At 41.2% G+C, this 15,160-nt stretch overlaps 1 protein-coding gene across 2 annotated transcripts in view; it reads right to left on the bottom strand.

The window, feature by feature from the left end:
• Positions 1 to 50: 50 nt before the first annotated feature.
• The window catches only part of ppfibp1a (PPFIA binding protein 1a), a 33,163-nt gene continuing 18,053 nt past the window's right edge, over positions 51 to 15,160 (bottom strand). For both annotated transcript variants that reach the window (XM_085387831.1, XM_085387832.1), the window contains 19 exons: positions 14,190 to 14,282; positions 11,568 to 11,685; positions 10,235 to 10,296; positions 10,089 to 10,155; positions 9,418 to 9,536; positions 9,131 to 9,204; positions 8,277 to 8,331; positions 7,837 to 7,990; positions 6,889 to 7,024; positions 6,686 to 6,808; positions 6,371 to 6,521; positions 4,355 to 4,463; positions 4,192 to 4,280; positions 3,927 to 4,049; positions 3,708 to 3,833; positions 2,739 to 2,927; positions 1,814 to 1,972; positions 1,658 to 1,723; positions 51 to 1,569 (listed from right to left, as the gene is read on the bottom strand). In XM_085387831.1, coding sequence (XP_085243957.1) covers positions 1,477 to 1,569; positions 1,658 to 1,723; positions 1,814 to 1,972; positions 2,739 to 2,927; positions 3,708 to 3,833; positions 3,927 to 4,049; positions 4,192 to 4,280; positions 4,355 to 4,463; positions 6,371 to 6,521; positions 6,686 to 6,808; positions 6,889 to 7,024; positions 7,837 to 7,990; positions 8,277 to 8,331; positions 9,131 to 9,204; positions 9,418 to 9,536; positions 10,089 to 10,155; positions 10,235 to 10,296; positions 11,568 to 11,685; positions 14,190 to 14,282 — 2,106 coding nt within the window. In that variant the 3' untranslated portion in view covers positions 51 to 1,476. The remainder of the gene's footprint in view (positions 1,570 to 1,657; positions 1,724 to 1,813; positions 1,973 to 2,738; positions 2,928 to 3,707; positions 3,834 to 3,926; positions 4,050 to 4,191; positions 4,281 to 4,354; positions 4,464 to 6,370; positions 6,522 to 6,685; positions 6,809 to 6,888; positions 7,025 to 7,836; positions 7,991 to 8,276; positions 8,332 to 9,130; positions 9,205 to 9,417; positions 9,537 to 10,088; positions 10,156 to 10,234; positions 10,297 to 11,567; positions 11,686 to 14,189; positions 14,283 to 15,160) is intronic.

Raw genomic sequence — 15,160 nt, 5'->3', positions numbered from 1 at the left:
ATGTTGGTCACAAGTGGATTTTAGCTTCTACCATGATTAAGTGAAGACACTTTCTGCAGGGAAAAAGAAATGCATTTATTAACAAAACATTTTAAAAACAGAATAAAACCACAAATGGTATGTGTGAGCAGAGATTTGTCCATTTTCTTTTAAGGAAAGATTGACTGCAGTCTGCATTGAGGCAGGGATCGGATGTTAATAGAGTTGAATATCCAGCCTTCCTGCAGGCTGCATTAAACTGTATCTGAAACAGAAGAGCTGGACACTTCAGGGAAACACACTCGTGTGTGTACGGTTAATGTGACACTCCAGTCAGCCAGGCGCTGATTAGCTTAGACTGTAAACAAGAGGAAGCAGATGGCTCCCCAACTCACATGACCTTTATTTAAACTGTGCGAAAACAAAAATAAGCAGTAATTTTTATTTTTTTAAAAAGAATGTCCTTCTTTACTAAGCTAGTAGGCATGGGCATACACTGGCTAAAATATATTGGTCTCCAGGAACTATTCGAGTAGTCTTTGATGCTTACTCACTTTATCTAAAGTCATCTTTGGCTTTCTAAATTTCTCCCATTTGACAGTAACATCTAATCTCTCAGTCATTAATGTTTTTAGGTGTGCTTCTTCCGCTGGGAAAATATATATTAAGACTGAGAAGACCATTTGATATTAATGGGTTTTGTTTGTTTTTTTAAAAGACCATCCCTACTAGTTTAGTGGTGAACAGTGATTTCCTTGAGCCAGGTGTGCCTGTTCCCCCATTCCCAGTCTATATATCACACGTTGTAGCATAACAGTGCCCTCACGGTTCTAACTGATAGTGTAAGCACATAGCTTAACATCCATAGATACTAGTAGCTTGATCTGTTATGAGGTGGTGGTGCTCACAGTAAAATGTTAACCCCAAAAAATAGCCACAGCACTTCATCCAGCATTGGTGCCCCAGAGAGCCTGGATACAAATCAGGATTTGAAGAAAGTAATTTTTCAAAAAGCCTTCAGCTTGCACAACGCTCAACTGGGTCAAAATGCAATTCTGTGAGCACCACACACAAAAAATGCTGCTCGCCCTGCCTCACTCGATTTCTGTGAGGCATCAATTTTAACATGTGTTCAAATAAAATCATAACCTTGAATGTAAGCACTTCTCACAAACAGAATCAGTGAACACAACTGAAGACAAGCCCTTTCAAATACGGGCTGAAACACACAAAGTTTAAAATCACCGAATACTGAAAAACAAAGGCATGAGTGACAAAATTCATAAAGAGGTATGTTAATTTGAGAACACTTTGCATTTTCAGTTCACATGTTACATTTTGGACAGCTTCAATAAATATAGATGTGTACATGCGAAAGATGGAAATATTGTTAGTCTGACATGTTCTCTTACAAAAGCTGATCAGCGGTAGAGAGAGACCACAGGATGAAGTTTGCACAGTTCGTTCTTTTTCCATGAAGCTTGCGGAGCTCTGATATCAGATGTTTGAGTTACTGTGCATTTCTGAGGGATCATACTCTGGAGGGCACGCCGACACTTCCCGGAAAAACACGTCATCCTTCAGCATGCTCTGAAACACAGGAGCACAGAAAAGCGTTCAGTGTAGTCGATGGACAGCGTGTTCTGTGTGATCACACCGGAGCAGGTCAGCTTCTCACCGTCAGATTGTTGATTCCCTCAGAAAAGGCTCCTATCTGTCTGACGGTTCCTTCAGAGTCCTCCATCTGTGAAAAGTGACAGAATCAACTCAAATTCACTTAAAAACAAAACTAATTTATTGTGTTACAAATAAGTGTAACTGGGAAAGTGTGTACCTGTTCCAGGTGCTCAAGGTTATCCTCGTAGATCTGGGCGCTAGTCTGGAAGCTGCTGTTTTTTGGCATTTCCACATTCATGGGGCACACGTACTCCTCACCGTCGTCCTGACGTTTCTTCCTCAGAGTGCCAAAACCTCCAAACGACAAGCGCCTCGGCTGAAGGAGGATAAAGGACACAATTAGCAGATGGCCAGCTCGTAACATGAGCGTTTGCTGTATTTACTACAAGCCTCATTCACCCACACATCACATTTAACATTCACACTCCAATAAATGCATCAGGGAGAACTCAGGGTTCAGCATCTTGCCCAAGTATACTTCAGGCTAGAGGAGCTGGGGATTGAACTGCCGACCTTCCAAGTAGCAGACAAGCTCATTCATGTCCTGAGAAACAGCTACTTTATTTAAAAGTATTATTAGTGTTGGGAAACTCTACTGGGCTTAACGCTTTGATATTTATGGGAACAGAGCTTATTTACTTTCTCATTTAGATGCTTCCCTTTTAAAAGGTTTGCCGACCGTATGCAGGAGATTAATATAAAAGACTCTGGGAAAATGAAAGTACTGCTTATTTGATTTATGATCATGCTCTTAATTGCAAGTTTCACATCTTATATGAACATAAAAAAGACAAAGCATGTTATGCTTTAGGGCGTGGCTACTCTATGATTGACAAGAGGCTACTAAGTGTGGAATAGCTTCAGTTTCACCATCCATGCTTTAAATACAGCCTGCTGTCCAAAGAGGTGAAAAAACACAGAAGTTCAGATCTGTAAGAATTGAGAGGCTTTTTTTTTTGCTAGGTTTACTTTTTTACTTTTGGTTTGCCAGTTTTGGTACCGCTGATCTGTTTAGAGTCTGCAATAATGATAAGTTCCTCTCTGTAGCAGGGAGGGTTTGTTGTGAAACAGCGTGCAGTTACCTTGACCTTGGCCGTTGCTGTGAGGACAATGTAGTCTGGGTTTTCCAGACAGTCCTGTTTGAGCCGCTGCGCTTCGGAGCCAATGAGCAGGTGGAAATGGGTGGCCAGGTGGCGTCTCAGCAGGGTTTTGTTGGGAGGAATGTTGAGCAGAAGGGCGAGAGCTTCCACATTGAATCGAGGCTCCAACACCTTCAGAACAGGCAGATGAAACATCGCGGTGCAAGGTCAAAAAAATAAAAATGTATGTATGAATGACGCAGAGCAGCAGAGGGGACTTAATCATTATTATTTGTTAAAAGACAGAAGCTTAAAGTCAGAAATGTAGGCAGTTCACCGTGTGCTCTTTGCTAGTGAAGTAATAAACAGACAGCCTGACATGTAAATGATTGCAGTTGCTTTAAAGACAGTTCACCTCAATTATGTCCCAGTCGTGAAGTCTTTCCCTTTGCTTTGAGTAGTCTTGTATAGGAATTATTTTCCGATGCAGTTATGCAAAGTATATCACAAGAAAGAATCAATTCTCCTGCGATGAAATGCACAAACTAATGAGACTGAAGGCATCTAAACATTTATGACATCCCTCTCAGCTGAGCTGTAAGCGTTTCCTTTTAGTTTGTCGGTTCTTAGATACTAGAAAGAAAATAGTTCCTGCATGAAACTGCTCATATTTAGGTTTGTGGGTTCTTTTCCCCAGTAACCTTTTAATAACGGCTGCCAAGTTTCTTTGAATGCATTTTCTGCACACTGAGCACCAAAGCAGGCTCCATTTAGTGTGATTATATAAAAGAAATATGCAGCACCAGTGACTTGAGGAAAAATGATCTTAGGTGGAACAGCTTATTCAAACCTGATGAAGGCACTGCTTTTTCAGCTCTTTACAGCCTCTGTTACACATTTCGTGACCTCTAATTTGCAGTTTCCACAGTTTATTCTGTCTCCTGTGTTTATTTTTGTGTATATAATGCTCACCATCAGCCCTCCGTGAACACCACTCCCCCTCAGGTTGGGGGCATATTCCGCCAGGTCCACGGAGCGGAGCCACTCCATCACTCTGTGGTTGGTCCACTGCGAGATCTCTGCTGGTGTGACGTTGCTCTGGACGACGAGGGAAAGAAATTAATAATTAAATTTTAAAAATGACGGGTTTAAAGCAAAAGAGAAGGTTGGGTTGGGACTTCTGCGTGATACCTCATCAGAGGGACGGCGTCTGAGACAGTTGGGGTCGTAAGAGTTGAGGCGGAGGACCTGGATGGCCCTCTTGATGCTGAGGTGATGGAGAACACTGCCAACCTTCAGAGACAGCAGGTCCTCCTGGGATAACAACAAAGAGTTACCACCTACACACGTCACCTGTCGAATGACTTATTCACACAAAAATCAGAAAGAATATTAAAGAACAGCTATTTTTGAACTTTCTAATAAGAGTAAATCTAAAAGCTCTGACGGAGCTCACCACTGTCATGTAGTGCAGCGTGCGTCCATCAATTCGAGCCTCATCAAAGTGACTTTTGTACTGCGGGAGACCGATGTCATCCAGCCATCCTGAAAACAAACAGCCTGTTTGAATCAAAGCTAATGGAGATGATACGTGCAGGCCGTGAGACGACGACACTCACTCGTCACCCAGTTGTGGTCTAGTTTGCCCTTCAGATCTTCTTCTGATCCGACAGCCTGCAGGGCCAGCTGCAGCTTCTTCCTGTGCAGAGGGTGCTTCACGCCCAGCTCCTGAAACATAGTGTGACGTTTATTCTGCCTGTTTTAGTAGAAACTTAGCAAATCGTGTAATTCACATGAAGTGGCATAATTAGACTTGTTTCTTCATTTATTCTTTAAAATATATATATAGGTTTATAAGCACTAAAAGTATAAAGATAAAAAAAGAAGATATGAAGATGTATACATCAGAGGTGTGGACTCGAGTCACATGACTTGGACTCGAGTCAGACTCGAGTCATTAATTTTATGACTTTAGACTTGACTTGAAAAAATGTTCTAAGACTTGTGACTTGACTTGGACTTTTACACCAATGACTTGGGACTTGAATTGGACTTGAACCGGTTTACTTGAAAAGACTTGATATTTCACCCCAAATATAAAATTTAACATACATATTATATAGAGATTGAAAATGTGACGTCATTCAGGGGTAAAACCGCAAAGGATTCTGGGAACTCGTGGCAAGAAGTACTAGCGCACACAGGCTTTTAATTGAAATCAGTTATACAGCGATAAAAAGAAACACAAAAAATGGCAAGAAGCTGTTGTATTATTAACTGCAATAGCCGGTCGCATGACAGCCACGGGAAGCCGACGGGTAAAGAGATCGGTTGTTATCGGATTACGTCGTTGAAGAGAAATTGTTCGAGCCATGTTTCCGAAGTAACAAAGAGGCGACGGGTGGCCTGGATCGCAGCCATTCAAAGACCAAATATAACGTCCCAGAACCCTCCAGCTCACAGGTTAGTCTGCTCCAAGCATTTACACGAAGGTCAGTCTTCTGTTGTAGTTAATGCGTCATTTTCATAACATAATTGGTGATATAGGTTACAAGCAAGTCTGACGCTGAACAGAAATTGTCGCGCTATGCTCCTTTGTTTATTGTGCATAAATAGTGAATTGTCCTGACACAATATTGCGTTTCGCTTCTGTTATTATGGCACATTGACAAAAACATATACTTTTATTCACAGGATAAAACAGTTGTTTTGTATCACTAATTGCCCAGTACGATTACAGCATACAGTATTATTGTCACTGCTACATTTCTGTAACGCGTACCAGAAATTATTTCCACTACTAATTAATTACCGTTGAGCTCAAAGGTTATATTAATAAACGGTTAACGAATGTGTATTTATGGAGACGATTTGTGAGACTGGTAAACTTATGATACGTACGATGGTCTTTCGTTCTACACGGTGCATTTCAAGGTCCTGCACCCATCCGTCGGTAAACTGTACCTGGGCTTGTTGCAGTGACCTGAAGTTACTAAACTTCATGAGTGTGTGCACTCACTCCAAGAACCGTATAATTATAAATATGCATATAAATATGCTACGATGAGATAGCTGACTTCATCTAACTAGCAAATGTTGTCCAGGCTACGTTGGTGATGCAGTTTTTTTTAATGTGTATGATATTTTTGTCATGCGATTTTAAAGCTGGTCCTACAAGCGCATCCAAGAATAACATGCAGCTTATCTCAGAACTGTCGGTGAAAATTATTCTTGGAGCTAGGTTTAATTGAGCTGCATTTTAAAGAGGTGCAATTTCACAATTTGTGTATATTTTCTAAGTTCACTATTTTGTCATGTGTTGAGAAAAACACAGATTTTAAAATTACATGGTCTAATATTTACATTTAGCATAACTGCAACATTCTTTTTTCGTTGTTTTCTTTTCTTTTCTTTTTTTTAAAGACTCGAAAGGACTTGAAATTCAAAGTTTCAGACTTGTGACTTTACTCGAACTTTTACACCAGTGACTTGAGACTCGACTCTGACTTGCCTGACATTACTTGAGACTTGACTTGAGGATAAAGACTTGAGACTTACTTGAGACTTGCAAAACAATGACTTGGTCCCACCTCTGGTATACATAGACAACATGTTTCTACTGCTGTCACCGTTACCTTCTCTAAGTCATGGTGTGATGCTTGCAGTAATGTTTGTCCTGATTTGATCCAGCTCTGACCCTGCGTGACATAAAACCCGAGGCCCTGCTCATGAAGCCACGCACAAACTTCCTCTTTGCTCCACCGTGAGAAAGGAAGATCAACAGCACTGAGAGGAGAGAGGACGAACATCAGTAAACAGCATTCTTAAAACCCTCAAATGGGAAAAACACTTTGTAGTTTTGCCCTTATATGCAGCAGTTAATAATTAATACAATAACCGTTTACTTATTTTATAATTAAGATGTTCTAAAATGGTTTTTGAACGCCTACATTTGTTTGGTGTCGCGTGACCAGCCGAGTCTGGGGCCGGCTGTAGCTCTGACTCCACCCCTTCTGAACTCCATCTCGGCTGCATCGTCAAGGTTGAAGGAGGTAGAGTGGCTCCTCTTTAACCTGCATCGCAATTACGTTAGAAATGATCAAAGATACATTTCCTCCAGCTCAAACACCGACGACGCGTCGCTGAGTCTTACCTGCCAAAGAATCTCTTGAACCCTTTGGACTTCTTTTTGGTTTCGGGCGAGGACGTTGGAGGCGATTTATCGTGGGATTTCCGTGGAGGAGCACCGGCCAAGTCGAGGTGCTCTGTGCCTTTGTGCGCCGTCTCAGCTGTGAAAGTCAATTACACATGTGAGACTATACAAGCTGGAGCAAGCATGGATGACCCACCACCATGAGCACAGAGATTCCAGAGATCTCTGGATTCAAACAGGACGAAATCAACACAAACTGGAGAAGCATCACACATGCAAACATCTACTCATTTACAAAGTAGTAATGCAAAAGAAATGTAACCTGGAAAAACACTAAAAACGGCATAATTGCAGATGGTTTAATGTCGTGGATAAAAGACAACTGGATATTTTTGTGATAACTTTGATAGAAACACGTCAGAGTAAGCTGCAAGCAAATGGTTGAGAGAAGAAAAAAAGAAATCCCAATAAAGAATAGCCTTTAGTGGTTTCCAACTTTTCTTGCAACTCAGTCTGGTTTTATCTCTTCAGATCTTTGAGATATAAATATTGAAACAGTGAAAGAGAAAACAATTATATTTATAAACTCATAAACATAAGATGTCATGAACAACAGCAACAAAAAAGTTGGGAAACACTCATTTTTCAGGAGAGTGTTTCTATGAAAGACCAGCATGACAAGGATTCATGTAAGATAAACGTTTACATTGTCGTGTCAGTGCTGGCTTCAGTGCATCCAGCTGTCTCACCCACAGCTGCCATGCTGCAGGCCAAAAAGCCACTGCTTCACTGTACCTAACACAGGTGCACTGGCACTCCGGTTGCGATCTTCACAATTTACAGAGCCATGAAGGAAACATGAACATAAGTAATAAAATAAAAACACACACATAAACAAATACAGGGGGAAAAAAAATCAAATGCCTTCTACAAGATGGCAAAGCTCACCGAGGTTCGGGGCGCTGCCCGTCTGCTTGCCTCCACGTAGTTTGAAGAAGCCCCGGCCAAATGAAGCGCGGGCTTTCTTGGTACCAAAATTCCCCTCGCTTGTGGCGTTTCCTTTAGTTGGAGAAGAAGAACTACGTCCTGTTTTATTTAGGCCCTATGAGAAGGGAAAAAAAACATGTAGAGACAGAAGCATTAAAGCACAAATCACAGGAAAAAAGCACCACTAGGTGTCAGAGGAGGACAAGCTTACACAGAGGACCCTGTGACTGGTCCTAATCATTCATAACAAGGAGGATCTACTCTACTACTTAGTACAAAATGTTAAAAAAAAAAGAAATAGTAATGAGTATTTTTGATATAACAATAGAATATATTATTATAGAAATAATAAGTATAACAGTATAATCAGCCAGAGCACATCAGAGATAGCCTTGTCTTACTTGATCAGTGCTGCTGGTTCCAGCTGAGCTGCTTGGTTCTGGGATGTCTAAGGTACTGAAATCACAACAATGAGAATTCAGGCCTCAAGCACAGGCTAAAAAAATGGTTTAATAATCTAGAAATGTTCTTAACATCAAGTAGAAGTAATATTACATAATTAAAATTAAAGTGTTAAAAAAAAATCAACCATAAGAAGGGAAAAAATGAAATTTGTGCAGTACAATGCATTAAATTACTATTCTGCTAACCAGCAATTAGCAGCAATTGTTTCACAGAGTCATTTAAATGCGATGTACCTAAAAATTGTTCTGCTTAAAGCCTTTGCTCACTCAAAGTACACCCACACAGGCGTTTTCACATCGGTCCCTTATGTCGGCACAAATCTTCGACTCTACTCAGTCCTGTTGTTAATGCTGTGCAGTACAAATTTCACCTTTATTCTTGTTACTGGTAGGGAAACCTGTGTAGCCTCAGATTCCCAACACAGCCATAATAACCTTTACTAACCTCAAAAGTCTAATCACACCGAGGTCTAACGCAGGGATGAAAGAAATTAACTCAAACGACTGAATAATTTCAGCGACAACAGCAAACACTTAACTTTTACACTTTGATGCTGCGTCCCTAAAAGCAAACAGCATCGCCAACACACCACCTTTAGACAATCTAAATTTATTCAAGCTGATGTTTCGCTGATTAGAGAAAGGTTAAAGTTCCCAGACATCACCTAGAAGTAGACTGATATTTGTGCACAAAATGTAAATTACTTCATTTGACCCGTGAAACTAAATAAAGCAGAAAAAGAACGATGTCTTTTAATTACAGCAATCACATGTGGAAGCTTGAGTTTTACCTTCCGGCTGCCTGAAGCTGTCGCTCTCTGTCCAGTTCGTTCATTTCAGAGAGCACCGCTATGCATGGAACAGACTGAGACAACAGATAAAAGCATAATGAAGCAAAAACACTTTCCTAAAGCAGAGCATGCACCGACATCAACAAACAGAACAGCAAGAACCAAAGCTCTGAATTCCTGGCAGAAACAATTTCAGAGTGGGAGGCCAAAACTGAGTTTTTATAAAGGAAGTCCACAGTCTGGGGTTCATCCTGTGTCAGAACTGTTTTGATAGAGGTTGTGTTTACCTCGCCCAAGCCCCTTCCTGCCTCCCCCTCCAACTCCACAGTGACCTGATCAACCTCCATGGCTGCAGAGACCGAGGGATCATCTGGGATATCGTGGTAGTCATCTTCATTCAGCTTCTCTGAGAGAGCAGTGAGGGCAGTCAGCGGGGACACCATAAAGCACAAACCCACCAACATCAGTCTTACCTTTTCAAAGTTCATTGGCAGTGTTAAAAGCATTCCAACATTGTGGATAAAAGTACAAGAAAACAGGGCTTTTGACAGTCAAACGGGCGGTTTTGGGGTGTATTTTGCACTTGAGTTACACATACTTTGACAGTGAGAGAAAATGTATTTTTAACGGCAACACAAAGTCCTGCAGCTCTATGAAAATAATCATGGATAGAAACCGAAAGGAAGCTTTGTGAAGTACACCAGAGTTTTTTAGCAATTATTATTCAAAAGAGAAGATGCCTTTTTCTATCGCCAGCAGGTTTTGGGGGTCAAAAACTGTCTCTCTTAAAATGGAGAATTAGGTGTTTTACATGTTTATTTTGAACACTTTAAGAACCAAAAGGAGCTAAAAATATGTTTTAAATCCAGCTTTGACTCAGTGCAGAAGTAGTTTTAACAACAAAACTGTAAATATCAATGTGAGTAAATTTGAAATTTACGAGGTTAGATTTTCTGACCTCTGACCAGCTCCTGCACCTTTTTGCACTTTTTAAGGGACTCCTCCAGCTCTTTAATCCTTCGTTCCTGGAGACAGACACACATTATGTCATTGCAATGATGACTCGAAGTGAGTTAAAGCTGCTGCTGACGCACTGCACACTACCTTCTCATCGTTCTCTGACGTCAGCGACTCTAAAACCCTCTTCATCTTCAACATTTCAGTATCTGGAGAAAGGAGAAGAAAAAAGATGCTTTATACTTGTGAACATTTAAACATCAGCTCCTGCGGGCTCTGAAAGCAGCCAACAGAAACCAGAAATAACGAAGCCACTGGGGCACAGCGTACTGGTCAGAAGGGCTCTTGTTTCAGCTTGCAATGATCTCTTGATTTAGTTATCGCTACAGATTAACACAGGGTCTGTGTCTGTTTTTTCAAGCAACACCACACAATTAAATGTGCCCCCCCCCAGCCACTTGATAACGTAATCCAAACCTAATGAACTCCTAAAAAATGTGCACAGGCTGATATGTTGTATAATTTCTTGCATTCTTCACCACCAGCAGCCACACCAGCGTAGTGCGGCTGCTGACCCACAGACATAAAGAACAGCAAAACAGGCAGATCTAGCAGCTGAAGAGCAGGATTATTCCCTCGGGCGAGGTTGTGTCAGATTTGGTTTGGAGGGCAAATGTTGGGCTGGCCAGAGGCACCACTTAAAATTACAGTATGTGAGACTTCTAGCCTGTGCTGGGCAAACAAACAATTTAAAACACCATTAATAACTTTTTAGGGTGAAACTCTGGCGTCTTCACTCTTTGTCCTACTGTTCTGAAGAGTTCAAGCTCTGTGTGTGAGCATCATTTACTCCACTTAAATGTCTCAACTTAAGAAAAGCCTGTTGCTCATCAAATCACCTTCGCCTCGAATCTTGTGCCAGCGAAGTCAGCAGCATGCACATTTACTCTCTGCAAGTTTCCCAATTGCACGTTAACCGAGTTCCTCATTTATTGTTTTAGTCTGCTTCATTTCTAACTTCTGATGGATTTGTTGTGCCTCTATGCTGAGATGGCTGAAGACAAAACAAAAGCCTTCCTGTCTTTAGATTTTACTGCACAGAACATGTTTACAGGCAGGCCAGCATGACAGAAGCACAACATTCCTCCATCAGAGTGGATAAGATAAGGTCAATTGTGGGGGTGGAAGGAGTAAGATAGTGATGTGTTTGGTATGGATCATACAGACGGACAGACAGGGAGTTAAAAAACTAAAATCAGGTTCAAATTACCTCAGACTGTCTGTGAAATGTAAGATACTTAAAAAAAAAGAAGAAATGGAGAAATCCAGACAAAAGCTGTGTGATATTTGTCTGGTAAGGCTTCGGAAGGTGGATATAGTGTTGCTGGAATGGAAAATGTCTATTTTTCTAATCCTCAAGCCAATTTTGGAACTGAAGTGCATGAAATAGAACATGACAGTTATTAAAAACAGCTCCCACCTCTTTCTGCCCCCTCAGCTCTGTTGTGGCTCTCCACCTTCAGTCTGCCCTCATCCTTCAACTTCTGCAGCTCCAACTCTCGCTCCTCCAGCTGCCTCTGCAGAAGCTGCAGCTCCTCCTATAATGAGGGTTGACAAAGCCATAATTTATCTGCAGCATTTAATACTAGGAAGCAGAGAAAAGCATCTAATGCATTAAACAATCTGGAAAGAAAGGTATGCTTAAGTTAAATTATCAGAGGCACAGCAACTTTAGGGTGACTCTTAAGCAACAAATTGTTTCAAAAATGATGCCTGAGAGCTGCATGCAATTAAAATGTGATTTAGCTTGCTATAGAGTTATTAGGAGTGCATTCACTTTGATTAACAGGTGGGTGCCACTGGCTGTCTGCATAACATCGCTTCCAACAATACGAATCGCTGCTAGATTGGTTAGCAAGATTATTGTCTAACTAGTCTTTAGAAAATATAGCGCCTCTGCATTGGTCCTGTGCACACCCTACAGATAGCTTCACAGATCATCGTCTACATGCTGTATCCGTTTCCCATCACCAGGGGGCAGTGTCACAAATACATAATCCATGGCCTACTCTTGCTTGTGCTACTGTTGGTCTTGCCAGCCACAAAGAAAAGAAAAGCTATAACATACGAGGAGCTGTAGAAGAAGAATGTTAAACAAGTAAAGTTTTCTCTGCAGCCACTTTATTCTGTATGCTTTTTTACCTTAGCGGGAGACTGTTTTAAGGTTGTCCCGTTTGTGGTGAACTGCGCTGTGACTTACCATATACAGCAGTGGTCCCCAACCCCCGGGCCTCGGACCGGTACCGGTCCGTGAGTCGTTTGGTACCGGGCCACGAGAGTTGAGGCTCAGGTGTGAAATGTATAGTTTTCAGGGTTTTTAAATCGGTTTTCAGCGTTATTTTGTTATCGTTTACTCGGTTTTCCTGGGTCTTTTCACGTGTGTTATGAATAAACCTTTTTTCCCCCGTACCGGTACTAGTTTTATTTTGTTGTATTTATCCGTGACACCTTAAAGGCCGGTCCATGAAAACATTGTCGGGCATAAACCGGTCCGTGGCGCAAAAAAGGTTGGAGACCGCTGATATACAGCATCATCCACATGAAGCTACATACTACTGGGTTATTTGAGGACTGCACAAAGCGTGTGTAGATAGTTTGCAAATCTCTTTGCGCAGGCAAATAACTCTGCAGAGACAACGACTGCACCAGAAATTTGCATTTAGCCGATTACCTTAAACCTAATGTTCTCATCCAAGTGGGCTCCCATCTGGCTTCCAAAAACAAGGTCAGTCAGGTTGCTGACCTTGGTCTTCAAAAACCGTAGCTTACTGACCCGTTGAGTGAGGTCAGAGCGGCAAGTCCACCCTTTATCTACAGTCTATGTATAGACTAGACTAAAGTACTAATGAAGCCCCTTGAAAATACGTGTACAAATTAATGTCATATGACTTGAGACCGTCTTGTTTTTCAACTATTGCCTCTATCAGATGAATATTTACATAAGTTCAATGATTTGAAAAACGACAACTAAATACCTGCAAAATAAATGAAACTGACGTTTCTCCATAGAAACGTGTCCAAATTCACATGCTCAGGTAAACTAAATGTTATATGTAGAATAAGTGGAGAGCTGCGTTACCAAAACACTGCAAACACACTGTGGCACAAGTGATGTGATTCAGCGCAAACTCAAGCTAATCAACAAATTGCATAACAGTCAGCATGCAGACTAGTATCTCACACAAAAACTACTAATTAAAAACTCAACTACTTTAATATAGAAAATTTACAAGATGTGCAGATTTATAAATGGAGAAATACCACCCTCCTACTCAAAAGAAAAAAAACAAAACAAAAAACAACACTTGCTGATTAGCAATGCTTCGGTCAACATTATTTTGCTCTACAGGTGTAGAGAACAAAAAGTTCCATCCATCCATCCATTCGCTTCCGCTTATCCTTTTTCAGGGTCGCGGGGGGCGCTGGAGCCTATCCCAGCTGTCATAGGGCGAGAGGCGGGGTACACCCGGGACAGGTCGCCAGTCTGTCGCAGGGCCAACATACAGGGACAGACAACCATTCGCACTCACTTCCATTCACACATTCACACCTAGTGACAATTTGGGTTATCCAATTAACCTATCCCAGTGGGGATAGAACAAAAAGTTAATACAGGATTTTAGTACTGGTGGGAGCACTTACAGCAAGTGTGGTGAAAGTCAGGAAATCAGTGCGCAGCAGTGAAGGAGGAGAGCAGGCTTAGAGGATCTTAAGGGCCAGAAAGGAGAAAAAAGAAAAAAAAGGGGGGGGGGGGCTGGAGATTAAACCTTCACCTCAAGTCCAGTGAACCGACCAGTGTTCCACTTTGGACGCTTGACAGATTAACATGTTGCAGTAAGATGTTAACATAACAGAAGAAATAAAAAGCGGAAGCCAAATAGAGGGGTGGAAAAGAAGAATAAACAGAGAAAAATGTCACGGGGAAAATCAGAAGGATTTAAACATGTAATGATGCATTTCAAAAGATTAAAACATATTCAGATTATGGTTATGGTCAATTACAAAGCCGTTTGCTGACTGGATGTGAACTACAGACACTCACTTTGGTAGCTTTGAGTTTCTTCTCACACTGCACTCTTTGATTCTCTATATCAGTAACCCTGAACCGCAGGTCCGTCACTTCCTGGTACAAGCCCTGGGGAGGAAAACAGAACTCCCATTAACCGCTAAACTCTGATACAAACCTGAACTGGAGAGCTTCGTGGAGACTGTGCGTGGGAGAGATGTCTGTTTTTTTTTTCTCCCCTTCTTCAGCAGAAGGAACATTCTTGCCAAAGGCATCAACATTATTTTCAGACTGATGTCTCTCAGGAGGGAATATGAGGAGCTCAGTCTACACATGGAGACAAATCCTAGACTTAAGGGAAGGGTCACGGTTAATTAATGTGAAACTCCTTTTATCCCAATCAGCAACAGTGTAGGAGGCCTGGGAAACTGACTTTAAATGCAATGGGTATTTACTTTTTTTGTGATTGTAAACCATTCTTCAAGGAGGACTGTTGTTGGTACACAGAAAATATTTGATTACTTCTTGTTTATATCATCTTCATTTGTATTGAGAACAGGGTTTGGGATTTCAGAGAAAATGTGACTTTAAAACCGTCTCACTCAGCTAATATCATGAAAAGTATAACAGCGCAAAGCCTGTTCGGACCAAGTAGAACCAAGTTTATTTTGTTGTACCCACAATTTACAGATGCCCCCTAAACAAGATTTGGTACTTGTCTGTGACTGTTAAACTTAAGGAATCCATTAATGTCATGAACTTCCTTTGAAAGACCTGAAACTGACAAACTGAAACACGCTGCTGCACTTCTTCAAGTCTCCACCAATGCACCTCCCAAATTTAAAGTGGATGCGATGAACAGCAGGGTGAGAGAGAAGAACATACAAATATAGTGATTTCTGTATTTGTGTCACAACTTCAAACGGTAAGATATTCTACATTTTGTGTGGCTATTGTTTTAGCATTTTCATCATGTTGATGTACAAGAAGGTTATTGGTTTTGGTAG

This window comes from Rhamphochromis longiceps, linkage group LG17 (assembly GCF_057381845.1).
Source record: "Rhamphochromis longiceps isolate RC_006_pf linkage group LG17, R_longiceps_female_GT1.1, whole genome shotgun sequence".
Classification (NCBI taxonomy): domain Eukaryota; kingdom Metazoa; phylum Chordata; class Actinopteri; order Cichliformes; family Cichlidae; genus Rhamphochromis; species Rhamphochromis longiceps.
The sequence above is the reverse complement of the archived record's forward strand: the minus strand, read 5'-3'. Positions and strand labels throughout refer to the sequence as shown.